This window comes from Neolamprologus multifasciatus, chromosome 22 (assembly GCF_963576455.1).
Source record: "Neolamprologus multifasciatus chromosome 22, fNeoMul1.2, whole genome shotgun sequence".
Lineage (NCBI taxonomy): Eukaryota > Metazoa > Chordata > Actinopteri > Cichliformes > Cichlidae > Neolamprologus > Neolamprologus multifasciatus.
This window is the reverse complement of record NC_140459.1, coordinates 10,195,094-10,223,069: the sequence shown is the minus strand read 5'-3', so window position 1 is coordinate 10,223,069 and position 27,976 is coordinate 10,195,094. Positions and strand designations below refer to the sequence as shown.

The window sequence follows — 27,976 nt, the reverse complement described above, 5'->3', positions numbered from 1 at the left end:
GCTGTGGGGGCTCCTGGATTAATTGAGCTCTTTGTGTTTTAATCTGAGCCTGGAGGGGAGTAAAAAGAGCTCAGAGTGAGGTTTGTGGAGCAGGAGAGGAGACCGATGGATAGATTGATACTTTATGGGGAAATCTGACTTGGACTTTACAAAGCTGGAAATTTCCACACGACACCAGGAGATACAACTTTTAAAACCTATCAAACAACTGAAACAGGAGATGCTCATAGTTGATTTGAGCTACACTGCAGTGTCACACAGCCAACACATTTTTAATATAACTGATCAAAAGAGCAAAATAGTTCTTAAACCAGTCCAGTTTGCACCTTTGAACTCAGTCCAGCAGTCCAGAACACCCAATCAACATAAGTACATGCCAGGTTATCGTGTTTTAAGGAAACTATATGGTTACTAAGATTTTTGTAGGGCTGCACTTGAGTAATTGAATAACCATGGGACTGTGGTCATCAATGTGTGTGTCAAAAATAATCTCCTCTGCCTTTTATTACATTTAAAAAATTATTTCACTTTCGCTGCTTGATTTTAGCAAAACCATACAGGCTTGGAGACCCTTGGAAACCACTGGTTGCTAGGGACAAATAAGGATTCCACAACTGGTTGGCAATTGATTGCCTACAGTTGTTAGGTCAAATGGAAATTCTCCTTGCAGTAGGTTGCTAGCGGTTTCATGGAAGACACCAACTCATCCGTAACCACTCACCATCTACTCGCAGAGCAGCAGTGAAACTTGAAAAAGTGCGATGCAAACCAGAAATGGAGAACGTTAACCTTCAAAGTAAAAGTAAAGCACTATTTTGCTCTGAAGGTCAAGTTTGTGTTGCACTTTTCCAAGTTTCATTACAACTCTGTGAATGTTTGCAGACAAGTTGGCATCTTCCATACAAACTACAGGCAACCACAGCAATCTACAAGCAACAAAAAGCAATCACAGGCAGGTCTTTGGTTCAGCACCCTGTTATTAACCATTTTCAAACCAACTAATACTCAACCATTGGTCAGGGGAATACACACATTTCTTCTTAGCGACTGGAGACTGCAAGAGGGTTGCCAACTGGTCTATAGGCCTGTGTGACTGAGAGCTTTGTCAAAAAGGTAAGTCTATATTTTTCCATTCAATTCAACTGAAGAAACTAAAATCATTTAAGTGAACTGAAGTGAACCTGACTCTGTGGCCTGCTGGGAGTGAATTTAGACCTCAGCGGAAGGAAGCCAAAATATGATTAACTGCACAGAACTGGATATGAGCGCATTCATCATTTTAACAGTATGTGCGACAGAAAAAAACAAAAACCAACACAGCCCCCCTTTAATTTCTAAAAGTATGAGCATATAATTCTACAGACTGACTACAGCGATGAAAGCAGGGCTTTTCTTTCTTATTTATACTGGTGCTTTTTCCTGTAACACTAACCCAGACTCTTAAGTATTGCAAAAGACCTGTTTATGTGGTTGTAAAGTACTATTCTGAGTCTAGTGAGCGTTGATGTGGCACTCGCTGGTGTTTTTAGCACAGCAATAAGTGGTTATTATGTGGTTGGTGTCATTCAAACACTCAGGGTTGGTCAAGAGAAAAATATGTCCCTAAAATCACTCTGAGGCCAAAGCCCAAAACAATGATCCAACTGCTGAGGGACATTCCTGCGTGCATATTCCTCCTAATTTAATGCACTCAGTAACGGCTGGTGAACCTCCGCCCTTTTTGTCCACAGTGCAGGGTTTATCTGCTCCAGCTGCCTGTGTTATGTCAGGCCTGTCCTCTTCCTGATGCTGTGTAGGAATAACATAGCACTTTGCAAATTCCCCAGATTCCCGATGGCAACTGCGCACGGAGAGAACACCAAGCAAAACACTACCTTCCTTTCACCCGCCGTGCTTGTCTCCACTGGCTAAAAAACAAGAGTGGATGTCAGTGTTGTGACTGAGAGCGACTTGCTCGCTGATGCAGAGATGTTTGTGGAGCTGTGGAAACAGGTTGGCTTGTTTTTCCCCACCAGTGACTAATGTTTTCCTGCATACAGGCAGTGATTAACTTAGGGCTGTTTTTTTTTAAACACACAGAAAGATGGGCTTTGTGATGCTCACCATTTACCAGTAAATACACTGACCCTCACACCACAACCACATTCAGTGTCAGCTGCAATATGAGCCATACAATTCTCATAAAACTGAGCTGGAGCAGAGAGATTAACTTTGGGAATAATTTGGTAAGAAAAGACAAGTCCCTCAAAGTATTTTTACAACTAAATTAAAATGATAACGTACTGAAAGACAGACAAAAGAGATCTTTAATAATGCAATAACACAAAAGTTAGGACTGGATCGTTAATTAAGTTGCTGGCTGGAGGGAGTTATTAGAGAGCGACACATCAAAAGGCCCAGAATGACAGTGAGGAGCTTAATAAGTTGAGTCATTTTGTTGTGGGGAGCAAACCACAACTGTGGGAGAAGTTAACTAATGCTTAAATCCCGCTAAAGGGAAACCTACTTAAAAAAAAGAAACATGGGCCAAAATAAACAAGCTGCAACCTCTGGCGGTGGAAAAATTGAGCCTGTAGTTGCTCCAAAAGCAAGTCAAATCTCATAAGACCCCCAAGTTTAAATTTCGTCCTTTATAACAACAGTGTGGAGGTGACTTTTGTTTTTAGCTGATCCGTCTGGTGAGTAAAAAGCATGGCTGCTTACATTGACAGGTGTGCCACAGGCAGCTGTACCTCACTGGTGTTATAATAGCTAAAAATGTAGGTGTCCAGATTCTGCAAATGAGGTGTAGAAAATACTATAAAAATTAGGAGAAATGTATGATAAATGTATTTTTGCTATTTAGTACAAATGTGAGGACGTGTACCTCAAAAGGCACAAAAAGCGACTGCTTTAGGGTATTCTCTATGTTTAAGAGATAAGGCTCTTCACTGTTTCTAAGTCAGCAAAATATGAGAGAAGCTGTGGCATCGTTTAAGTTAAACCCTTTGTGCAAAAGAGGATCTATCATTTAGTTGTTATAATGATATTTAAAAAGATTTCACTTTATTCTCAGATGGATTTTTTTTTTTTTAGCATTTTCATCATATATCATTCAAAAATCCCCCTAAATAGTTTGTCTTTTTTTTTTTTTTATCTCAACCAAAGAGCTTCTTTGAGTTGATACAAGGAAGATGCATCAATTAATCCAAGAAATAATCCACAATGTATTAAAAAAAAAAATTGTTACAGTGTTTACATAGGGGGGAAAAAAACAGTCTGTGGAGTTTTATTTTTAAACATTTAAACAATTTACTGATATCAGCCTCCAAATACTCCAGCCTTTCGAGTTTGTGATCCTTACAAGAAATCAAACCCAGATTGTGGCCTTTCATCCCAGGTTCCAAGCTGTTCAGTTTTTATAGCACCAAAGACAGTTTCCAGTATTTTACAATGAAAAGGAGGACTGTAACTATATCTTACTGTACCTGAGATCTCTCTCCCTGTTCTTGACCCTGGAGTCACTTTGTGGGCCCTCAGGATGTAAACTACTGGTCTAGACTGGTGTTTGTCCTCTAATCTCTGAACCTTACACAAGCATCGTCTTTTCCAAATGTAAAAAAAAGAAAAAAAAAAGTCATTTTGTTTTCTTGGCAAACTCTTTCCTGCCTCCGCCTTCACTGCCGAAGTTGCGGACGCGGTGAATCTTGGCCAGCTGGCTCTCTATGGTCTTCATTATGTCCATATGGTCGGGGATGTGGACATAGCGGATGTTCCTGCCAGTGATGAATAGGTCCTGCAGCTGTGTGAGCTGACCCCGCCGGTCCCGGTACAACACGTCCTCTAGGCGTATGTTCATGAAGGCATCTACGTTGACCACGCGTCCACGTGCTGTGCTCTCGTTCCTCAGGTCCACCGTGGTCACCTCTCCCTGAAGGCCCTGCAGGAGGATCACCATGCTGTTCTCTGTGATCGTTCGCTCCCGAATAGAGTTCACCACCTCAACCGGCCCCACGCCGGATGGCTGAGACTCAGCTCCCTTGGGCTCCATAGTAACCTGCAGAAAAGCAGAAGATTGATAACTCTGGATTAGAGTCTGTGATGCAGTGTTGGTACCTGAGACGTGTTTCTGTAGTTTACTGATTCTGACCTTGAAGCAATAAAGCAAAAATTAGCAAAACCTTGCACACTTTGGGGACAGAACATTAGAATCAGAAAATAAGAAAACACAGGAACATGTCAAATAGAAAATGTCCTGCACAGCTTAAATGCAATTTATCTCATCTGTCACAAACCAAACCTGCATTTAATAAACGTCACACGACTAAGAGGCTGTGGTCAAATCGTTAAAAAAGATTTCCCTCCCTCCATCTTTTCTTAATCACTTTTCTGATTGAAAATAAGGTAAAGGAAGAAGAATTTCTGAGGACTTAGGAAAAGAGCACCATGCCCAGACAATGTGACTGCATCGACGTTAGATCCTCTGGGGCTGTTAATGGGGCTCTACTGAAACTGCAATGTAGGGACCACAAAAAGGCTGTCTTAGATACTTTCTTACTGCGTTTTTTTAATGGAGCTCACAAAAAACACACATAAAAAGAATGAAGTGAATTAAATGTTTCCAGTCTTATTTTCTTTATCTGCTGGAGAGATGACCCAATGTAACTCTGGAAACTGTTACAAGTTCTGAGGAAAAAACTAAATAATTTTATTCCACTGTAACTTATTAAAAATCGGGGGATCAATACCAGCTGACCTGACGTAAAGTCAATTAATGGTAATCCTAATTTCCAAAACAACTACTTCTTCTCCTCCTTTTTTCAGCAGCTCACTGAAGGTTGCTAATCCGCCTTCATCTCATCCTAACCCTAACGTCCTCTGTCACCACCAACCAACTGCATGTCCTCCTTCACTACATGAATCCTTTGAGGTCTTCCACTTATCCTTCTGCCTGGCAGCTCCATTCAGCATCCTTTCTGCACATATCCAAACCACGCCAGCCTCCTCCTGTCTCACTGTCACATCAGCTTCTTATTCAGACACACGTAGTCTGTTTTGCTTCTCGTGACTATCATACCCCGTTACCGCATTTTCTTTATTAGTCCAAAAAACACTTTCATGTTTGGCTTTCAAATTAACCCCAGTATATGCATATTACAGCCGAATATTAATGGTAACACAGAAGATATAGTGTGATATACTGCAGTGTAATCTTAGCTTTAACTAAACCTACAGAAAACATAAAAACACGTTTAAAATGACACTCAAATTTGTATCTGAAAGCACAAAGTTAGTCTTCTCTGTTAGCTTTTCTTTTTTAGCGTTTCATTAGCTTTAGCAGCGACTAAATAAAGCTCCAAAATGCGTAAAACATCAGTGTAAATCAAAGCTTCTCCCTCCGCTGACGTCTGTAACATTTACCTGAATCGTTTAAACACAGGTTTCATGTAGAAACGAAACACCGGCCTGCTGAAACCTCTCAAAACATCTCAACACGTTCGTTTTCCCGCAGAAACCCGACGGAGGAGCAGCGACGTGATGACGTTTCACCGTCGTCTTTGCGTCAACCGTTTAAAAAAAAAAAAACTTTATTCACAACCAGCTTTAATACAATACAATCCAGGACATAAATGAGGAACCCGAGAACAGGATGTCATCACAGCAACATTATTTTTCACATATATGCTGGATTTCAAAGCTGCAAAGTATATATTAAGATTAATAAATTTGCTCGCTGGAGTGTACAATTCTATTAATTAAGCGAAAATTCTACTGACAGATTTAGAACATCATAAAACACCCAATATAAAACCACACAAAAGAAATACATTAAAAATGTTAACCTTATATGTGTTTAAATTGGTGTTTTTGTTTGTTTTGTTTTTGGATAAATTCAAGTTATACATAAAATCTTCTAAACTACTTAAAGGAAATAAACCAGAAAAATCATACGATATTCTAAACTGTTTTTCCCACCATTGCATGCGTCTATGACTCTTTTATTTAACAGTACACCTTGTTGAAAGGATGATGCTAAATGATCTTATGCCTACATGAACGTTTATACTCACTGCTCTGTTCCCTTTTGCACCTTATTGGATTCATACAGTACTAGTTGTCATATTTAAGATATAATTATTAAAAAAATAAATACATAAATAAAAAGCCGGATAAACAAAGAGCAAAGGCTCCGAATCAAAGAAACCTTCATGGGATTGTTCTTTTCTTACAAAGCCAAGACAACAGCACCCCCTACAGGTTGCTGCTGCAGAAACGAAATCGTCTCAATGAACATTTATTTTCATTATCCAAATATTAATTTATAGGTTATTTAAATCAGTACGTGTCCAATTAGATGTCGTATTTAAAAATTTGATCAATCCTTTTCATTTAATTTCTTCCCTGCCTCACAGCAACATTTGCAACTCATTTTGTTTTACAGCATGTAAACACGAGCCAGCCTAATCATGTCAATATAAGAAAATACTTTTATTTAACATTAAATTGTTAAAAGAAAATGAAACCTCCAACATAGCAGGTGTTACAGTTTAACATCCAAGTCAGTTCAGCTGCAATTTAAAAATAGAAAATAGTTTCTGTCTATTGTATCTGTGTTATAATGTTGAGTTCTTGCATCTATTTCACTGAATACCGCATATTTCAGATTAAAGTTCACAGTGGAGATTAACCATACGATCATCAAACAACCACAGACTGAATAAATGAGTCAGAGGTCGTCCATCATGGCCAGGAGCTCTTCTCCCTTGTTGTTGCTGGGTTTTTCGGGTTTCTCTTCTTCTTTTTCTTCTTCTGCAAACTGTCCCGCAATGCGAGCCAACTCCGATGCCGCCTGCTCATCCTGAACCAAAAACTTGGATTAAGTTCATCACAGATGTTTTAAGAGAGACATGGCAGTCATAACAACAGTCCAGAGTGTAGCCAGACACTCACACTAACACACTTTTTTGCCAGATTTTCCATTTATATTGTTAGGTTTGTTCACGTGCTCAGCAGTTGCCTTTTTTTTTTTTTAAGTCAAACTAAACTGTTTCCTTGACTGTGATTTAGTTTTAGTTCACTGAAATACCCCAGAACAGTCTGCATGATCGTACCTGCATTGCTTGAATATTTATCACTCCATGCAAGGACTCCTCAGCACTACCTGACGCTCCTCTGTGAAACAAGATAAAAAGGCCTTGATGAGGAAATTTCTGTTAATGTAACAACAGGGAATGAAAATAGAAAAGAAGAACACCCACGCTTCCTCCTCCTCTTTGTCTGTGTTAAACAGGTTGATTCGAAAACCCGATTCGTCTTTGGGCTCGTTCTCAGTCTTCATGCTGCCCATCAGACGAGCCAGCAGGTTCAGCTCCTCCTTCGCCAGCGGGTTGGGAGAGCCGTCTGTCTGCAGCACAATGGAGGTGCAGAGGCAAGTTATAACAGAGCTGTGAAAATAATATTTGCCCCTTTTCTGATCTTTTTATATTTCTTATACTTATGTTTCAGGTCATCAAACAAATTTTAATAATAGAGAAGGAGAACCAGACTAAATACAAGATGCAGTTTTTAAATTATATAATTTATTAATGGAAAAAAGTTCTCCAATGCTACCTGGCCCTCTGAAAACTTCCCCTAAACCCAACAACTGGTTGCAACGCTGTTGGCAGCAAGAACTACAATCAAGCGTTTGCTTGAAAATGAGTCTCTCACATCCCTGTGGAGGAATTTTGGCCCAATCTTCCTTACAGAGAGGTTTTTAATTCAGCCAAACTGGGTTGTTTTTTTTTTTTAAAAGAAAGAACAGCCTGTTTAAGGTTCAAGGCAAGAAATGATAGCTGGAGATTCTCCTTCAGGTTTTTTTTTTAGTAGTAATCAGAATTCATGGTTCCACCAGTTTTGGCAAATCGTCCAGCAAAGCTGCGTCAGACCATCACGCTGCCACCACCATGTCTTTTAATAAAATGCTGTTAGTTTTACACCAGATGTAACGGCATGCAAAGCTTTAAAAAATTCCAGCTTCTTTCTCATTATCAAGATGTTTTTGGCAAATGTGAGATGAGCCTGCGTATTCTTTTTGGTCAGTGGTGTTTTTCTCTCATGGATGCCAGTTTGGTCCACTCTGAAACAAGTGGGCCCCGCAGTTCTCTAGATGTTGTTCTGGAGTCTTTTGCAACTAATGCGCTCCTGGGAAGGTTCACAACTGTTCCAAGTTTTCTCTATTTGTGGATAATGGTTCAGGAAAGGGAGGGGTGCAGTGGCAGCACAAGAGTTACTACAAGTTTTCAAACATTATTAATGTGTGACAAAGTGGAGGAGCAGTTGTAATGCTCTCCATTTGTCCCATATGTGTTTACCTTCTTTTTTGCACATTGTACACATTATTCTGTTTTTATGTATTTGCTATGATTTGCTACTGTTAAGTAACATTGCTTCACTCACTATCCCGGGTTTGTTTGTGTAAGCGTTCTGTTGCCGGAAAATCAAACATTCTGCAAATTAAGACAAATACTAAGTTATGTTTCTTTATATTTTATTAAGTCATTTGTTCATACTTACTTTGTTTGTCTTTTCAGTCATCTTAGAGTCAGGTGTGGGGAAATGCCCACCTGGCATTTCCTCATTTTAAAGTCTTGATGATGTCACACATGACATCAGCAGGTCAAACCAAGTGGAGGGGTTTCTTTTTCCATATAGATGCTTCCTTTTGTTTGTGTTAAGGTTTAAAGGGATTGTATGAATGTTTTTCCTTTCGTTAATACTGCCATTTAGTTGTGTAAATGTGCATATTAGAAGTGTGTAGAGGTTTTGTGTCTGGGTAGAGTTTTAGATCCCTCAGTTTGAGTGAGTGGTACTGGCTGGGCAATTGGAGGGAAATTGATGGCCCTATTTAAAGCCAGTCTCTACCAGATGCAGGAGAGGGGAGAGGGGAGCTGTGTCACCAGATCCATGGTTTGTTAATAGAGTTTATTTGGGGAGGAAGTTTTTTTAAGTTACATTAAATTAAGTTCACTGTAAATAAATTGCTCACCTTAGAAACCTGAAATGTCTGCATAGTCTGCTTCCCTACCACCTTCCTTGACGTTCGAGTCTGACTACTTCCCATAATATTAATATTGACTAATTAAACATTACACTGTCTAACCAGCCGTTTAATGTTAATATGGTGATAATGTAAACAGACACAAACATTCAGTTACTGAGAAACACTATTATTATTATTTTTGACACTTCATTAATCGGATTATCATCTTCTCTTTGTACAGCAGTAGCACAGTAGCAGCAGTAGCAGGGGTGTGGTTTTCTGGCTCAGCTGTAGAAGCCAGGAAACCACAGTAGGTGGTTTGGGCACACCTGTCTTACACACCCTATTAAGCTCTTCTCTTATAGAAGGTGTGAGACACACAATGATGAGCCTACAGCAGTGAGATGTTTTGAACAGCGGGGCAAGTGAGGTGAGTTTAAGTGTATATGCAAAAAGTGTGTCAATAAAGAACTGCGTGTGCAAACCACAGGGAACGGGCCACTGCCATAACAGCATTTACCGGCTTTTACTATGCATCAATGTCCAGGCAAGCAGGAATTTCTGGGGCTAATATACGAAGCCAACACAGAAGTACAAAACAAACTAAAGTTCCTTGAGTGGCCACTTGAGGCAAGCTGCAAAAATGAGTGAATACCCGCAGACCTCCATTAAAAAATATCCAAATTTACAGCATTTGGAGGCACATGGACAGTTTCCCACTCTATAACAAATGTATGTTGGGTTCCTTATATAAAAATATGTTAATATATCAAGCATATGTCTGTTTTTTTGGGTTTATTGCTGCAGCTAGATAACCTTAGCTAACTCAGTGCCCTACCATCTGATTCAAAAATGGTCACTTCTGGCTCCAAAAAAACTAGGAAGCATCAGGTTAGTGGAGTGTGTGTGAAAGTGGTGCAACCGTGTAGTGGATATTTTTCTCAGCACACTTTCAGCCCCTTGGTGTCACCTGAGCATCCTTTAAACACCGCTATCAAAGGTAAATATCACCTTGTAGGAAAAAAGCTCCATATGATATGATTTGCTATTATTGCTTAAACATAATTTCATGGTTTCACAACAGCAAGAGCTCAGGTGTAGTTCAGGAAAATATTAAGTTTTATATATATATATATATATATATTAGGGGTGCAACGATACTCGTATCGATATTGAACCGTTCGATACAGTGCTTTCGGTTCGGTACGCATATGTATGAACAATACAACATTTTTAATTTATTTTATCAACTTTCCTTCTGACGGTGCTGTCTGTGTTGAGCGCTCAGTGGATCTGCGCTCGACAGTGCAGCCTAGGCGGAGTAGTCGAACACAGATTCACTGAGTGCAGGGCAAGCTAGCTAGACAGAAGTTAAGCTCGTTGCAACATGGCAAATTGAACCTCCCCCACCCTCATTCAGATCTGGCGTCTGGAACTATTTTGGTCTTCATGTGATGTATGACCCTGAAGGTAAGCGAGTCATGGACTAAAGTAAAACAGTATGTCAGATGTGCCAAGCAATGCTCAATTACATGAGTGGGAACTAGTGTGTTAGCGCAGTTAGCTCGTTAATGTGTTGACGCTGTCCAGCCCCACACACACGGGGCAATCCGCGGTAGCTCGTTAACGGAGATTTGCCGTGTTGTGGCGTTAACCTCATTTCAGATTAAGGCTGACAGCACTAGTGGGAACACAACGAATATGACTGCACATTTACCCGATAGCATCCTAGTGCAAAGACAAGTGGAAGCAGACAAAAACAACAGGCTTACTGGGCTTAAGCCCGGGTTGTTCTTTCAGAAGCCCGGGGTCTTTTGGAGTGTAATTTTTTCATAGTTAGATGCCTGGCTGACAACTGTATAAAACAAAAAACTACACACAATATTCGAAGCACATAGTGCACACTGTGGGAATTTACGAGTGTGCGTAAATCCCCCCTAATATTGGTATGATCCGAGCTCAGACACTAAGCGGGGCGGGGCAGCTGCTGCCTACGAGTGCGCTGTTGGAGAAACGCAGCAAGGCAGACAGAGGAGAGCTGAAGTTTGACCAGGTACCAAAGCAAATCATTCGTGCTGTACAAATAATGTAAATATGACGGTATATCATGAAAGATTGATATCAAACTGATCACTTGACCCATATTACGTTACTTGTTCTTCGAGTGAATCAACAAACGGTGAAATGAAAAGCCGAACAACAACAATGCTGTTTCTTTAGAGAGTCTTAGCTTACATGTGTGTTTATTTCATATTTTCAGTTGTTTCCCTCCACGGCTAAATAAATCGATTTCAGTAATGCACTGATATACAAGAATGGACATAAGGAGCTTCTTTCAAAGAAACAACTCAGGTAGATGTTATTTTATATATTATGCTTTGTATGTTGTTCAGTATATTTCTATGCAAAACAAGAGGAATTTCAATACACAGCAGTATATTCACAGTTTAAACCAGATATTTACACTTTATGGAAAACACAAGAATATTTTTTTACTGTTAAACATCAATTTAGAGTAAACTTGTTTTGTTTTGGATAAATAAATGTTGAAATATCTTTTGAATTAGTTAAATGTCAGAATAAAGAGAGACAGAGCTGTCTATTTTTATCACTTTCATCAAATTTAGGAGTAAATATACACTAAGTTTATTGACGATTCCATTCTGAGCTGAAGAAGCTTCTGATTGGTTAGTAGAGTCCATGTGAGTAAACTGGTGACACACCTGTGGATGCATATAAGGCAAAACACAGAGCCTGTTTCTTTAAAATGGGAAAATCAAGAGATGTCAACCAAAACACCAGAAAAATAATTGTGGAGCTCCATAAGTGTGGCTCAGTTTGAATACAATTTGGTGCCATTTACAATTAAGAAATACAGACAGTTTCTCTCTTTACTCTTAAAGTTAACAAATATGTTTTTATATTTATCAATCTAAAAAATAAACATTTAGTCTGATTTGATGTTACAATTAAAAAAGTGTTTTTATCTGAAGAGTTTGTAAATATCTGGTTTCAACTGTATATTTGATGATTGTCAGCACAAAGAGGGAGAGAGAGGAACAGAGAGGGAGAGAGAGAGAGAGGAACAGAGATGAAACAAGAGCAGGTGAGATACACATTTTAGTCAAATGGTTGTTTACCAAAAGTATCACCGTGTCATAGGGACTCATGTATCTCGTACCTAGTGTTTCTTTTTAGGTTTGCTATTTTTTAAAATTCTATATTTATTAAGTTTTGCAGCTTGTTTGCACAACAAGGTTGACTAATTATATAAACTTTTCTGAATCTAAATAGTGGACTTTGGTAGAATTAAACAATAAGTGTAGTGCAGGTCTATGATGATTTTTAGTGCTGCTATCATCTAGTTCTGATTCTGGTTCTGTCTTGGTTAAGTCCTCAGTAGTCCTGATTTTGAACTGTTGTAGTCCTGTTTTAATTCCAGATCAGTTCTGGGTCTGGTTGAATTGGGGTTTAGTCCTCGTGTCTTGATGCAGCCCTGACCTTGTTCTGCCTTGCTCCTTAATTAAAAAAGTAGTTTAAGGTGTCCTGCATATGTGATATATATTTTTTCCTATATGAAGTCATTCTTTTTTGAACAAAACTCAAAACAGAGCCTATTAATCTGTCAGTCATTTCTACTACCCCCCCCCCACCCCCCCCACCCCCCAAAAAAAAAAAAATCCCACATGCATACTACCCTTTAGGGCTAAGCCCCGGGTGTTTCAAATGTCTGGCTCCGCCTCTGGTATAGAGAGCGACAGCACTGATTGGTGAGTGATGATAATTTGCGCACCAATTCCTCTGGCATCATCTTATCAATCGTTAGCTTACTATGCAAACATGACAAGTGAAATCTCCCGCAGCAAGCTTAAACATGTGAGAGGTTGATCGCGCAGAGAATCGCTGAGCGTTATGTGAATGCGTGTGTAAAAGCAGCAGGATATATATTTTAGTTCTGCTCAGCCAAATAAGACAGGTCAGGGTGAAGAAGTGACAGCCAAAGAAAAGCTTACCACAAAACGGAAAAGTTATGACAAATCAGACTATAAGGCAAAAAGAAAGTGCAGCTTTATGGTTTCATGGACAAAAGAATTTCTGTGGCTGCAATATGACGAGCTAAATAACCAGGTCTACACATAAGTGGTCCACAGGTGCGCATTCGCTGTCAAAATAAAAAACGCGCACAAGATAAGAAGTTGCAACGCGTGTTTGCATACATAAGATTTTCAGGAGGAGGACAGACATTTGTTTAGAACTCATAAAGATGTCGAAGAAGCTCCTTTAAGCAATTACTTTGGTGTTCCTCCACCTCCAAAGAAATGTCAGGAGTCCGAACCACAAAAGAAGCGCGTATTCTCGGAAAAGTGGTTGCAGGAGGTGAGCTGGCTTCAAACAAATGATGAACGCACAGAGAGGTGGTGCAGAATGTGCCGTGAAAATTTAATAAATGACAAATTAATAAAAAGGCATGAACATTTTTTTTGTATCGAAAAAATATCGAACCGTGACACCAAAGTATCGAACCGAACCAAACCGTGAATTTTGTGTATCGTTGCACCCCTAATATATATATCACCAACCATAACTGTAAAATGAAATCTGTGACCTCCCTGACATGTTATTACCTTTACAGAGGGAGCCCTGGATGTGTGTGTCTCCTCTGGATGATCCACAGTGTACCTTTAAGTCATGAAACGCAGCAGTGTCACCCACAGGTTCGTCAGTGTGTGTGTTCACCATGTAATGTCCAGCAGCATATTTACATACATGTTCATTCCCAGTCTGATCACTCTGTTTCCATGCAGCTCAAAAGACCCCTCTCTGATGGAGCTGGTGTAACTCCCTCCAGAGGGGAACTCCCTTCGTCTCACTTCTCTGCCGCGACAGTCAAATATCCTTTGAAAACAGGAAACAGATGGCGACACTCTGGATTGTGGACACTTTTTTTTTTTTTAAAGAAAATTGAAAGTTGGGATAGGTCAGCCTTTTGGCGGTGACTTCAGAGTTGCATCAGACCACCAGGCCACCGAGTGGCCATATCTAGTGCCGTTAATGAAGTGGCAGATGTTAAACCAGGTTCAGTGTATAAACATTGACGGTAGAAATTAATTCTGCTTATAATGTCTAAACTTGAATTAGAAGCAAATATGTGATAAAGACACTGAGAATCTGACAAACAATGGCAGACTCATTAATGACAGACATTAATAAAGTACTCGCATGTGTATTAGTTTGCATGAATGATGCTTACAGTACATGCTTTTAATCAGCACTTATGCAAAAATATCACATTGTAGAAGTATAGGGATACGTGGTACAGTGGCAGGAGGTGCTTTTCTGATTCAACAAAGACAAACAAAGGTTAAATTTTGGTATTTTTTGTGATTATTTTTCATTGTAAACAAAATAATCCAAAGAAATTAGTGAAAGACTGATGAAATGACTTGAAATCTTTTGATATGGTCACTTTGGCACACTTAAGACACATATAGGCCAAAGCACAGATCTGATACCGCTGTGGATGTTGTGGATATATTTGAAACAGGCAGTACGTGCATAAATCTCCCCAGAAATCTTACAACTGAAGAAGTTTTGCATGTATACAAAATGTATTTCTGCTTAAAGGGGGCACGTCTGAGCGCTTACTATCAGGGGAAGGATAAATGCGCTGGCGCTGCTGCATAGCTGCATTACATTGACAGTGACAGATGTGACTGAGGACATATATTTGATTTACATTTATGGATTCCTTGAAATTCATTTCAAAACTATATGTAAACCATCTGCACACACTGTAACCTACATACCTAATAAGCCCAGGAACATCAGTCCCATGAGGCACTGGGCCTGATGTCATCAGGGCGAACCGTCCGTTGGGATTTTGGATCTGATCTTTTAGGAAAAGTGATACCTTAAAAAAAAGAGAGGGCATTAATTGAAATCACTAGCAGAAAAATTAAATGTTTAATTTGATTGTAATATGTTTGAGGAGGATGGGATTTCAAGCAGGGAACTCACACGAACGTGCATGTCTTGGAAAAATGTGAGGAGAGTCTGTCTGAGAAGCTGGAGTTCACCCTCCGTGAATGACGAGTATGTCTACATCAAAGAGAGACGATGGGTGCAGAGGATGCTTGCACCTTATAAATACAAGGTTTATATAACTTCAGTTATCTGAGTCATACCTCAATGATTTTCCTGTGTGTCTCATCCACTTGGTTCACGGCCATGGGAGTGTCTTTCACGAATTCCCTGATGGTGTCCATGTGATTGTATGAGATGAGCAGCAGGTCTTTTGGCCGCAGACAAAGGAAGACTTGATATTTGAAAGCCATGACCATTAGCTCATAAAGCTACAAGAAAAAAAACACAAATCTATACCTTAAAAAATTAACAGAGCTGTAAAATGTTTACGTTTTTTTGTCATGTTATGTATTAATAAGATACCAGAACAATCTGACAATCAATTATCAATCAATATCTGAGAGAAAGTGATTTGTGTAGGACTTTCCGTGAGGTTAATGCACTTCGATCTGCTTCACATGACTAATATGACAGAGAAAGATGCAATTAAAACAATAACATTAAAAGCTAATAATAATAATAACAAAGAAATTATAAGACAAATCAAGAAAGTAAAAAGTAAAAAATCATCTGACCCTCAATAAAAATTAAGAACTCTCAGAAACAAATAATACAATTATAAAATATATGTTGAGTTACAGTCCTGTGAGAAACTAACTACAACCCACGATTCATTTGCTCGTTGAACTTCCTTTAGTAGTAATAAGTAGTAACTGCTTGACTTCATCAGTCTCTCACATCGTTGTGGAGAAGTTTCAGCCCACTCTACTTTACAGTGTTGCTTCAGCTCAGTAAGGATTGTGGGAACTTGCTTGTGCACAGCAGTTCAGTCACCTGAGATTTAGACTTTGACTGGATCACTGCAACATTTTGATTCTTTTCTTTTGCAGATTTGCTGCTGTTCTTGGAATCATCGTTCTGTTTTATAACCAAATTTCAGCCAAGCTTTAGCTAATGGACAGATAGCTTCACATTTTACTCTTGAATACTTTGGTATACACAGAAGTTTGTGTTTGACTCAATGACTGCAAGCTGTCCAGGTCAAGCCCAAACGATTACCTGTCCACCACCGTGCTTAACAGTTGACGTCAGGTGTTTTGCTGGTATGCTGCGTTTGGCTTTCCCCAAATGTGGTGCCGTGGATTTTACCGAAACGTCTCCACTTTGGCCTCATTTGTACACAGGACACTTTCCAAAAGCCTTGTGGTTTATTCAGATACAACTTGGCAAACCTGTGCTGTGCTGCCATGAATGATTTATAGAGAAGACGCTTTGTTTTGGCAGCTCTTCTAAACAAACCACTTGTTCAGTCTTTTTCTAGTTGTGCTGTCATGAACTTTAAAATTTAACATGCCAATTGTTGCCTGTAAAGTCTGAGATGTAGCTCCTGTGTTTTCTGCACAGTCTGACTTCTGAGTGAATTTTCTAGGACATCTCATCCTGAGAAGATTGTGGCATTGTGTTAACACACACCTGAATGGTCCTGACCTGCAAAATGTTGTTTTCCAAATGCATTTTGTTAGATTTGACAAGTGGACATACTTGCCCACATTAAGTTCATGAAATGCATTTGATTAGCGGCACCTGGCTGCTACATGGAAGCAGGAAGGTTTTACGGGACTGCTTTTTTTTTCACTTGACTATAAGTCCCTAATGACTCGGGATGTGTATAAAATCATTGCTCCATTAAGTGAAGTAAATTTTATGGGTGCAGGTTTGACAGTCCTGCATTATAGGGAGAGGTAATGAGTAAACTGTGGAAGCTTATTTCCGAACTTCAAGGACTGAGTCATAGGTTTGAGATCAATGAATCAACTCTGTTTTTCCTGGCATTTTTTTCCAGTAAAGTGAAAAACTTTCATTGTGAACAAGGGGAAAATTTTTACTTTAAAAAGTTTCTCAGTTCACTTGCTGTTTATAATCTAGTGCTCCTGTTCCTGGTATTTGGTATTTACCCTGTCCATGCTGGCCGGGTTCAGTCTCATGATGGAGGCGTGCGCTAACCGAGTTAGCACCGTTTTCATTGTCCTGTGAGAATACAGCTGCTGAGGTTTGAGAAGTTCATCCATGAAGGCTTTACTGAACATGGTCCCAACGATGTCATTCATGACTGTGAAATGGAAAAGCAGCCAAACAGAAAGGTGGAGAATTTTGCTTTTGAATTGAAGCTACTTCTTTCTTAGCGCGGTAGATAAACACAGAGGTCATGAAAAACGAAAAAATGGTAAAAATAAAAATGATTGTTTACCATTGTTTTATGCATTTTTTTCATTTATACAACTCCAAATATATATGGGAGACAGTCTAAATAAACTCACTGGCCACTTTGTTAAGTACACCTATTCAAATGAAGCTTAAGTATAAGTTAAGGAAAATCTGTATTAATTCATCTGCCTGAATTCCTGGGTGTTTGGGGTGATTGTCTATTCTTTACATCACTTCCTCTTACCCAAGCTGTCAAACTGGTGACATCATTGCTCTAGTCCAATCATTTTCTTGTCCACCTGGTGACATCATTGCTCTAGTCCAATCATTTTCTTGTCCACCTTCTGTGAGCAAATAGCCTCATATGTGTTTTAACTCTGAGTGCTCTTTTTTCAGACTCTCATTCATGAATGGCAAATGGCCAGTATTTTGTATAGCACTTTACTTAGTCCCTACGGACCCCAAAGCGCTTTACACTACATTCAGTCATTCACCCATTCACACACTGGTGATGGCAAGCTACATTGTAGCCACAGCTGCCCTGGGGCGCACTGACATAGGCGAGGCTGCCGGACACTGGTGCCACTGGGCCCTCTGACCACTACCAGTAGGCAACGGGTGAAGTATCTTGCCCAAGGACACAACAACTGAGACTGACTTAGCTGGGGCTCGTACCGGCAACCTTCCGATGACAAGACGAACTGCCAACTCTTGAGCCACGATTGCCCCTTATGCACATAGATCCATCCTTGTGTCTAAGGTTCAGGCTGCTGGTGCAGCATTCGATACTGTTGACCATAATATCCTATTAGAGCGATTAGAACATGCTGTAGGTATTACAGGTATTGCACTGCAGTGGTTTGTATCATATCTATCTAATAGACTCCAATTTGTGCATGTAAATGGAGAGTCCTCTTCACACACTGAGGTTAATTATGGAGTTCCACAGGGTTCGGTGCTAGGACCAATTCTGTTTACATTATACATGCTTCCCCTAGGTAGCATCATTAGAAGACATAGCATACATTTTCACTGCTATGCAGATGACACCCAGCTCTATCTGTCCATGAAGCCAGATAACACACACCAATTAGTTAAACTGCAGGAATGTCTTAAAGACATAAAGACTTGGATGGCCACTAACTTTCTGCTTCTTAACTCAGATAAAACTGAGGTCATTGTACTCGGCGCTGAAAAGCTTAGAAATATGGTATCTAACCAGATTCTTACTCTGGATGGCATTACCTTGGCCTCCAGTAACACTGTGAGGAACCTTGGAGTCATTTTTGACCAGGATATGTCCTTCAACGCACATATTAAACAAATATGTAAGACTGCGTTCTTCCATTTGCGCAACATCTCTAAAATTAGAAATATCCTGTCTCAGAGTGACGCTGAAAAACTAGTTCATGCATTTATTACTTCCAGGCTAGACTACTGCAATTCATTATTATCAGGATGTCCAAAAAACTCACTGAAAAGCCTTCAGTTAATCCAAAATGCTGCAGCAAGAGTACTGACAGGGACTAGAAAGAGAGAGCATATTTCTCCTGTTTTGGCTTCCCTTCATTGGCTTCCTGTTAAATCCAGAATTGAATTCAAAATCCTGCTCCTCACATACAAGGTCTTAAATAATCAGGCCCCATCTTATCTTAATGACCTTGTAGTACCATATCACCCTATTAGAGCACTTCGCTCTCGCTCTGCAGGCCTACTTGTTGTTCCTAGAGTATTTAAAAGTAGAATGGGAGGGAGAGCCTTCAGTTTTCAGGCCCCTCTTCTGTGGAACCAGCTTCCAGTTTGGATTCAGGAGACAGACACTATCTCTACTTTTAAGATTAGGCTTAAAACCTTCCTTTTTGCTAAAGCATATAGTTAGGGCTGGACCAGGTGACCCTGAATCCTCCCTTAGTTATGCTGCAATAGATGTAGGCTGCCGGGGGATTCCCATGATGCATTGAGTTTTTCCTTTCCAGTCACCTTTCTCACTCACTATGTATTAACTGACCTCTCTGTATTGAATCGTATCTGTTATTAATCTCTGTCTCTCTTCCACAGCATGTCTTTATCCTGTCTTCCTTCTCTCACCCCAACCGGTCGCAGCAGATGGCCGCCCCTCCCTGAGCCTGGTTCTGCCGGAGGTTTCTTCCTGTTAAAAGGGAGTTTTTCCTTTCCACTGTCGCCAAAGTGCTTGCTCATAGGGGGTCATATGATTGTTGGGCTTTTCTCTGTATCTATGAAGCGCCTTGAGGCGACATTTGTTGTGATTTGGCGCTATATAAATAAAATTGAATTGAATTGAATTGGTGGTGTAATGGCACAATTACGTGGAGGATATGTTCTTTCCTTATGACCACAGTATACTCATCTCTTTTTATGGCTGCTTCCAGTTTTGTGCCATGTCTCAAAGCTAAAATCATGCCATACGTCACTTACTCAAATAGCCTCCACAGTCACCAGATCTCAATCAGATAGGGCACCTTTGGGATGTGGTGCAATGGCAGATTCATATCGTGGATGCACAGCTGACAACTCTACAGCTACTGTGTGATGCTATCATGTCAATATGGATGAGAATCTCTGAGGAATGTTTCTAGCACTTTGCTGAACCTGTGCCACAAAGAATTAACACAGTTCTGAAGACCAGAGTGCAAATGTGTACCAAATAAAGTGGCTGGTGCACTGTATATACAAATTTATGGTAGGTGTCTAGCTACTTGTCTAGCTCTGTGTGACAATTTCACATGTGTTTTCAAGAAAATTATATATTTTCTGACTTGTTAAGAGAGCTCAGAGATGCTGGAGGAGCTGACTAAAGAACATTATGCTCAAGTAATACCTCTTTTCCTGTCATTTTCTGACCACACTCCTGCAGCCATGTTGGGTTTCCAACAAAAGAAGAAAGAAAAAGAAGGAAAGCAGATTTGTAATTTGGGTAGTTATGCATCTGACATAAGAAAAGCACTTTTTTTAGTTTATAAATTGGCATCAGACTGCTACAGCTTGACACAAACTGGGAAGACACATCTACAAAGATGTCAGCTGCCTCTACCTTTCTCTGAATTGTCCTCTGAGGTGTTGTGAGCTCGCAGGCGTTGGTCCAGAATGTAAAGCATCTCTCCACCCAGATTAATGAAAACCAGAGGGAGAGTTCTCATAGACATCTTGCAAAGTCAAAAGAAAAGGAGGATTAGCTCCTTAGCACAAAGCTGTCGCAGAGATAGGCGTCAGAAGGAGAAAAATCCTTTGCAGCTGAAAACCACTCTTCTCATTTCCACCCAGTTAACTGATTGTTCCTCTTGTGGATTGCCACTGTTAAGTGAATTGTTCATGCTAGGTCTTATCTGATCATTCTTCTGCTCACTAACATGCAACAGGTGGCCAACAAGAGGATAAGGAGTGTACAGACAGGAGCTTATTGGACAGGATAAGGATGACGTTACAGCACATTACAACCAAACACAGAAGGTAAATGGGTATGCCATGTGCAAGATTAAACTAACTAACTAACTAACCCTTTATAAGCAGGTTACATTTAAAGGGTTATTCAGTGAACCAAAGTCCAAAAGTGCTAAAAGAACATATGTGAATGTGTAATTGTTAAATTTTATTCTGCACTCTTCTGTGGAGACTTTCCACCAAATCTTTTAACCTTCCAGCTTGTATTTACTCCCATTCAACCAAGAGAATTAGTGCGGTTGGCAACTAATGTTGAGAGATGAGGCCTCCCTTCATTGCAAAGCTCTCAAAACCTCATGTGGACAAGTCTCCCCCAGGACCAAACATGGAAACAAAACATGTTTGTAAACAGTAATGATAAAGCTTTACCAGTCTTTAATGGTATCTTTTTACCTCATCATTTAGTTGTGTAGCATAGTCAGCTTAGCATGATAACTAGCCTTAGCTAGCTTAGCGTATTTGATCTGGGACATCTTGTACATTCCTTGTACAAAAATCTAGATCCACCCCTTATTTCTTTATATTTTACTTCAAGTGAACCACAGTTTCTTGTAATTTTTTAAAGAAGTCTTGAGAAATAGTTCTCCTGACTTTCTGAAGCTTTTCTTTTGGACATTTTTTTCACTCATTTTTATACCCACGGTGCACTTATGTGTATCTGCACTGACCACAAGCTGAAGTGGAAGATGAACACATAGGTTGTGTACAAAAAGGAGATGAGTAGACTCTATTTCCACCATATTCTGAGTTTTATTCACATTCTGAGGCAGATGATTCATCCACAAAAGTATTGTGCTCTATACTCCTCCTGCTGCTCACCACTAATAAAAGAGTAACACAAGAATTTCTCTCCTTCCCTCTCCTACACTACTCTAAATAAAAGATAAGAGAGCAGAAACATGCAAATCAAAGTTTATCTTCATGTTCACTTTTCCAGCAGCTCACTTAAGTGCACACCATTGTCTATTGTTACAGTCATGTCTGCAGCTAACATCCTTTTAAGTTTTTGTGAATTATTTTCCTGCTGAAACAATAATTGAAACACATTTTGGAAAGAAATTTGGAACTCAACTGACAAGCCTAAAAACGTATTATGGAGTTCTATCATTTCCTCCGGTTTTTCTCTATGTAAGTAAAACATCAAATTATAGATTGTGCTGTGTTTTTAATAGTTTATACTAGTGTTACTTTTAAGACTAATTTGTTGTGATTGCGAAAACATATTTAAATAGAAAATATTGCTAATATGCCTTAGTTTGGGTGGGGGGGGGGGGGGGGGTTCTGAATGAAAAATAATTAATAGAGTAAAAATGTCTTTCTCTCATCAGAATAACCTGCTCAAGTTCACAGTCAGTTTTCAATGAAAACCCAGTCCTGAGTCAAAGCTCTTATAACCGGGAGTGGATGGAGTCTATACCTGAAGAGACCCCACTATCTGCTATCGCTATCCCTGGAACACATGAAAGCTTAACATTATACAACGGACTATTTGCAAGTTATGTGCAAAGTCAAGTTTGGAATTTGAAAGACCAACTTAATGTAGGAGTACGATATTTTGACTTGCATTCTAGAAATTGGATTCCTAAAAAAAGCATTTATGTTGGGGATAGTCACTGGTTGATTGGGAAAGAAATTCCCTTACGTGAAGTTCTTAGAGATATTCTTGATTTTTTAGAAAACCACAGTAGTGAGACTGTGATTCTAAAAGTGACATTCCATAAGTTATTATTTCATAATAACAAGGATGCTGAAGACTTGATGAAGACAATAATTGACAAGTTCCGAAGTAAAATATGGACAAATACACTAGCACCAAAAATGAAGGATGCAAGGGGTAAGATTGTTTTTCTCAAGACTGATGTATTTCGAGCTGGAACAGAAAGCCGTGACTCACATTTCTTTGAACATAATAGGCTCACAGATGTGGAAAAAAAAATAAAGAATATCAAGTCAAACCTCTGTGAACGTCACATTATGGTGACTGGCGCGTCAGCATCAATTACTGAGAAACCAATAAAACTGGCTCAAAAAGTTAACGAACAGATTTACAACTTTCTGAAGCAACACAGACCCAGTTCAGAAAATTATGGTTGCTTAGGTGTCATAAGTATGGACTTCCCCAGTGCTGAAGTTATTAAAAACATCACTGAGCTCAAACCATGTAAATGTGGACACGGAGATGGAACAGGAAAGAAGGGACCCGCACCTGTACCAACAACTAAACTGACAACATCACCTGTAGCCACAACTTCACCTGAACCAACAACTAGAATAATAATCATACCCAGACCTTCACCCAAAGCAACATCAGCAACTACAACTTCACCTGAACCCACAACTTCACCTGAACCCACAACTAGAATAATAATCATACCCAGACCTTCACCCGAACCAACATCAGCAACTACAACTTCACCTGAACCCACAACTTCACCTGAACCCACAACTAGAATAATAATCATACCCAGACCTTCACCTGAACGAACATCAGCACCTACAGTTTCACCTGAACCAACAGTTTCACCTGAACCATCAGCTTCACCTGAACCCACAACTTCACATGAACCAACAGCTTCACCAGAACTAACAGCTTCCCCTGAACCAACAGTTTCACCTGAACCATCAACTTCACCTGAAGCAACAGCTTCACCGGAACTAACAACTTCACCTGAACCATCAACTTCACCTGAACCAACAGTTTCACCTGAACCATCAACTTCACCTGAACCAACAGATTCACCTGAAGCAACAGCTTCACCGGAACCATCAACTTCGCCTGAACCAACAGCTTCACCTGAGCCAACAGCTTCACCTGAACCAACAGTTTCACCTGAACCAACAACTTCACCTGAAGCAACAGCTTCACCGGAACCATCAACTTCACCTGAACCAACAGCTTCACCTGAACCAACAGTTTCACCTGAACCATCAACTTCACCTGAAGCAACAGCTTCACCGGAACCATCAACTTCACCTGAACCAACAGCTTCACCTGAACCAACCGTTTCACCTGAACTATCAACTTCACCTGAAGCAACAGTTTCACCTGAACCATCAACTTCACCTGAAGCAACAGCTTCACCGGAACCATCAACTTCACCTGAACCAACAGCTTCACCTGAACCAACCGTTTCACCTGAACTATCAACTTCACCTGAAGCAACAGCTTCACCGGAACCATCAACTTCACCTGAACCAACAGATTCACCTGAAGCAACAGCTTCACCGGAACCATCAACTTCGCCTGAACCAACAACTTCACCTGAAGCAACAGCTTCACCGGAACCATCAACTTCACCTGAACCAACAGCTTCACCTGAACCAACAGTTTCACCTGAACCATCAACTTCACCTGAAGCAACAGCTTCACCGGAACCATCAACTTCACCTGAACCAACAGTTTCACCTGAACTATCAACTTCACCTGAACCAACAGCTTCACCGGAACCATCAACTTCACCTGAACCAACAGCTTCACCTGAACCAACAGTTTCACCTGAACCATCAACTTCACCTGAACCAACAGCTTCACCGGAACCATCAACTTCACCTGAACCAACAGCTTCACCTGAACCAACAGTTTCACCTGAACCATCAACTTCACCTGAACCAACAGCTTCACCGGAACCATCAACTTCACCTGAACCAACAGCTTCACCTGAACCAACAGTTTCACCTGAACCATCAACTTCACCTGAAGCAACAGCTTCACCTGAACCATCAACTTCACCTGAAGCAACAGCTTCACCTGAACCATCAACTTCACCTGAAGCAACAGCTTCACCGGAACCATCAACTTCACCCGAACCAACAGCTTCACCGGAACCATCAACTTCACCTGAAGCAACAGCTTCACCGGAACCATCAACTTCACCTGAACCATCAACTTCTCCTGAACCAACAGCTTCACCTGAACCAACAGTTTCACCTGAACCATCAACTTCACCTGAAACAACAGTTTCACCTGAACTAACAACTTCACCTGAAACAACAGCTTCACCGGAACCATCAACTTCACCCGAACCAACAGTTTCACCTGAACTAACAACTTCACCTGAACCAACAGCTTCACCTGAACTGACAACTTCATCTGAACCTACAGCTTCACCCGAACTAACAACTTTACCTGAACCAATAGCTTCACCCGAACTAACAACTTCACCTGAACCAACAGCTTCACCTGAACCAACAGCTTCACCTGAACTAACAGCTTCACTTGAACCAACAACTTCACCTGAACCCACAACTTCACTTGAACCAAGAGCTTCACCTGAACCAACAGCTTCACATGAACCTACAGCTTCACATGAACCTACAACTACAGCTGAATCAAAAAAAATGGGACCAACACATTATTCTGTGCTTCCTAAACCAGTAATTGATTCACATCCTGTTGTTCCCCCTGTCACACAGCGTAAGAAAGAGCACAAATTAGATACACACTCGAGAAGGCGCAAGTGCTTCAGAGGATAAGTGGAGTAATAAATGTAACAATAAAAGTAATAGTTAAGTAATAATTATTTATTTATTTTTTTTTATTTATTTTTTTTTTGCCTGTCCCATTTGGTTCTTTAGCCGTCAGAATTGTTGTCTGAAGACCAACAAGGATACCCAATGGATTTATTTTGCCAAATGGATCATCAGCATTGCCGTATTGGTCCATTTGATCGACCTTTGTTTTTATTATTTATTTTATTTTATTTTCAGTTGTTACAGACGGGACAGACATGAGTGAGGGATAGGAAAGGGAGAAAGAAAGAGGAAGGAAAAGAAAAACAGAAGGGGAGAGGGACAGTGAGAAAGGGGGGAAAAAAATATCTCCGGGATCACCTGTTGAGAGAAAAAGAATAGAAAACAAGCAAAAAAACAAAACAAAACAAAGCAACATACTATACACAACACCATCGCATTAATCTAGCTAAGTGTAAACAGCAGTAAATACTAAATATTGAATGTTGTTGTGCAGCACGCAGGACAGACAGCGCACAATGTGCTTTGAAGTAGCAGCCAAGAAAGGTGTGATTTAAGTCTACAAACAGTGAACACCTGTGTGCACACCTGTGTGGATCGGCGCGCTTGTATTCAAATGGTTTCCCCATGTAATGGTCTGCAAGAGGATGTAGAGAGCCATAGCCCTGTCCCCCAGGGCATGAAGCAGGCATGGAGGAGATCCAGGCCCCAGACATCCAGAGGTCCCAGAGTGCAAGAGCCCAAGGAGGACCACCGGAGGGGCATCCGTGCCACCTTCATGGGAAGGGCTGAGGATACCCAGGCGAGGGGTCACCCAGTAGCCACCGGGCAGAAACTAGAGGGGGCTGCACCGGCGTGCCCGCCGGCTCCGCCGGCAGCCAGCTGTGCCAGAGTGAACCGAGCCGCAGGCACAGAGGCCGGAGGCCCGAGGGCCCTCCGCGCCCCGGAAGAGGTCCGACTGAGCAGCAGGCGCCAGGCCCCGCCAAGTAGCCACCGGTAGTGAGCTGGCGCATGACCTGAGCGCCCAGCCCCGGACACCAAGAACCAACAATGCACCGACCCCTGAGGGCATCAGTCACCGGCAGGGAGTGTGGTGAGGGGAGATAGGCCTCCACACTTGGAGGGCCTGGGAGTTCCCAGAGAGGTGGAGTCTAAGACCCGACCTGACATATAGACACAGACAAACAGGCACACACAGACACAGACATGCATTCCCACCCTCATGCACACATATACAAACACTCAGCACTCACCCAACGTAGGAATAAACGTAAATGGACATGTACACACAATCACACTCCCCAAACATAGTCTATACCCCGGGTCCAGGTATCCTCGCCCCCAGAGGGGGAAACGGCACCCAGACCCAAGAGATGTTACCCTTCCCTCCGTGGTGGAGGCTAGCAGACCGCCCCAGGCTCCGCAGCAGCAGGGAGGCCAATCGGACAGCCAGCATCTCTTCCCAGCCCCCCCGCCCCGATGGCTAGCAGAGAACGGGGGTGTGTTAAGACCCCATACCCCCCTCCTCCCGCTCAAGTGTAGTGTTGCTGCGTGTTGCTCTAAAGTGTGTTTAAAACAAGGGAGAGCATGGTGCTGCTGCCAGAGAGCAGCAGGTGTTAGCACGGCCCCTCCCGAGAACCCTCAATGTCTACAGTAATAATTATTTGTAATAAATTACAGAAAAGGAATACAATTGTCTGTAAACAAATGTCTTAGAAATGGGAAAATGAAAATTCCGCATATTATAGTGTCAGTGATGAATTAAACTATCCTCGTTAACTTTCTCTTTTTTTTTATTTTAGCTGTACTGGTACAGTAGACAGAATTTAAGCGAAAATTCAAACATTTTGTAAATAATCAGACATGTGGTCATATAATTACCACGGTACTTTAGATTTAAGGGTAGTTAAGGTGCTTTCAGAGTTCAGGTGCATAATTTTTTCACAGTTACTTATGTTATCAACAGGACTCAGGATGTCCACAAGTGATCTTTAACATGGTAAAATATAAGTTTGCGGTCATACTTGACCTTTCCTAGCAAGGCTAACAAGTGAGGTAATAGCTTTTAAAAGTTAGAAATATTATTAAATATTAACCCATAAAATATAGAAAAAAAATACCATCCATATTTAATTACAGAATATTAAAGCCCAATTACAGCAAATGGAAACTTTACCACAAATCCATGTGAAATTTAACAAGAAGCTTTTGAGAGGGAAATAGACCAATTATTATTGGAGAAGAATTTCACGTTTATTACCATCTATTTTTTTCTTCTTAGTAAGTAGTTAGTTTAATGATCAACATTTGATAATAAAACTCTTAAAATTTTCAAAATCTACTAGTTAAATAATCCTAAATATTAGGAATAGAAGCTTTATGTCATTTTAACTAATATGGTGAGTATTAAATTCGCCATTTAATGGATCTTAATATGAGGAATATAAGCTTTTCTATGTGTCTATATTTAAATGGCAAATGGCCTGTATTTATATAGCGCTTTTCTAGTCCCTAAGGACCCCAAAGCGCTTTACATATCCAGTCATCCACGCACACATTCACACACTGGCGCACTGACAGAGGCAAGGCTGCCGGACACTGGCGCCACCAGGCCCTCTGACCACCACCAGTAGGCAACGGGTGAAGTGTCTTGCCCAAGGACACAACGACCGAGACTGTCCAAGCCGGGGCTCGAACCGGCAACCTTCCGATTACAAGGCGAACTCCCAACTCTTGAGCCACAATCGCCCGTAATTT

At 40.6% G+C, this 27,976-nt stretch overlaps 3 protein-coding genes across 4 annotated transcripts; 1 reads left to right on the top strand and 2 right to left on the bottom strand.

Annotated features, from left to right (window-relative positions):
- Window positions 1-379: 379 nt before the first annotated feature.
- On the bottom strand, window positions 380-5,769 carry lsm10 (LSM10, U7 small nuclear RNA associated). Its single transcript, XM_085149100.1, has 2 exons — window positions 5,401-5,769; window positions 380-4,036 (listed from the first exon to the last, which is right to left on the bottom strand). The coding sequence occupies exon 2, from the start codon at window positions 4,028-4,030 to the stop codon at window positions 3,617-3,619; it is 414 nt and encodes a 137-aa protein (XP_085005226.1). The 5' UTR covers window positions 4,031-4,036; window positions 5,401-5,769; the 3' UTR covers window positions 380-3,616.
- Window positions 5,770-6,444: 675 nt separating this feature from the next.
- On the bottom strand, window positions 6,445-20,679 carry oscp1a (organic solute carrier partner 1a). 2 transcript variants are annotated; one of them, XM_085149087.1, is made up of 11 exons: window positions 20,343-20,679; window positions 20,130-20,159; window positions 17,041-17,195; window positions 15,187-15,354; window positions 15,020-15,100; window positions 14,809-14,912; window positions 13,769-13,897; window positions 13,627-13,681; window positions 7,239-7,384; window positions 7,092-7,152; window positions 6,445-6,838 (listed from the first exon to the last, which is right to left on the bottom strand). In XM_085149087.1, exons 1-11 carry the CDS (start codon window positions 20,452-20,454, stop codon window positions 6,707-6,709), a joined length of 1,173 nt encoding a protein of 390 aa, XP_085005213.1. In that variant the 5' UTR covers window positions 20,455-20,679; the 3' UTR covers window positions 6,445-6,706. The 2 variants fall into 2 exon arrangements, with proteins under 2 accessions (XP_085005213.1, XP_085005214.1); XM_085149088.1 differs by lacking the exons at window positions 20,130-20,159; window positions 20,343-20,679 and adding exons at window positions 17,632-18,078; window positions 19,612-20,123 and having other exon boundaries at window positions 17,041-17,589.
- A 1,344-nt stretch (window positions 20,680-22,023) lies between these two features.
- On the top strand, window positions 22,024-25,227 carry LOC146492949 (uncharacterized). The gene has a single exon (XM_085149431.1). It carries the CDS (start codon window positions 22,154-22,156, stop codon window positions 25,220-25,222), a length of 3,069 nt encoding a protein of 1,022 aa, XP_085005557.1. The 5' UTR covers window positions 22,024-22,153; the 3' UTR covers window positions 25,223-25,227.
- The last annotated feature ends 2,749 nt before the right edge of the window (window positions 25,228-27,976 follow it).

Coding starts and splice junctions, on each gene's coding strand:
- lsm10 (XM_085149100.1), bottom strand. CDS start 4,030: ATGGAGCCCAAGGGAGCTGAGTCTCAGCCATCCGGCGTGGGGCCGGTT.
- oscp1a (XM_085149087.1), bottom strand. CDS start 20,454: ATGTCTATGAGAACTCTCCCTCTGGTTTTCATTAATCTGGGTGGAGAG. Junction 20,160..20,342: donor AGAGGACAATTCAGAGAAAG/GTAGAGGCAGCT, acceptor ACATGGCTGCAG/GAGTGTGGTCAGAAAATGAC. Junction 13,898..14,808: donor GATGTTCCTGGGCTTATTAG/GTATGTAGGTTA, acceptor CTGTTTTCAAAG/GATATTTGACTGTCGCGGCA.
- LOC146492949 (XM_085149431.1), top strand. CDS start 22,154: ATGGAGTCTATACCTGAAGAGACCCCACTATCTGCTATCGCTATCCCT.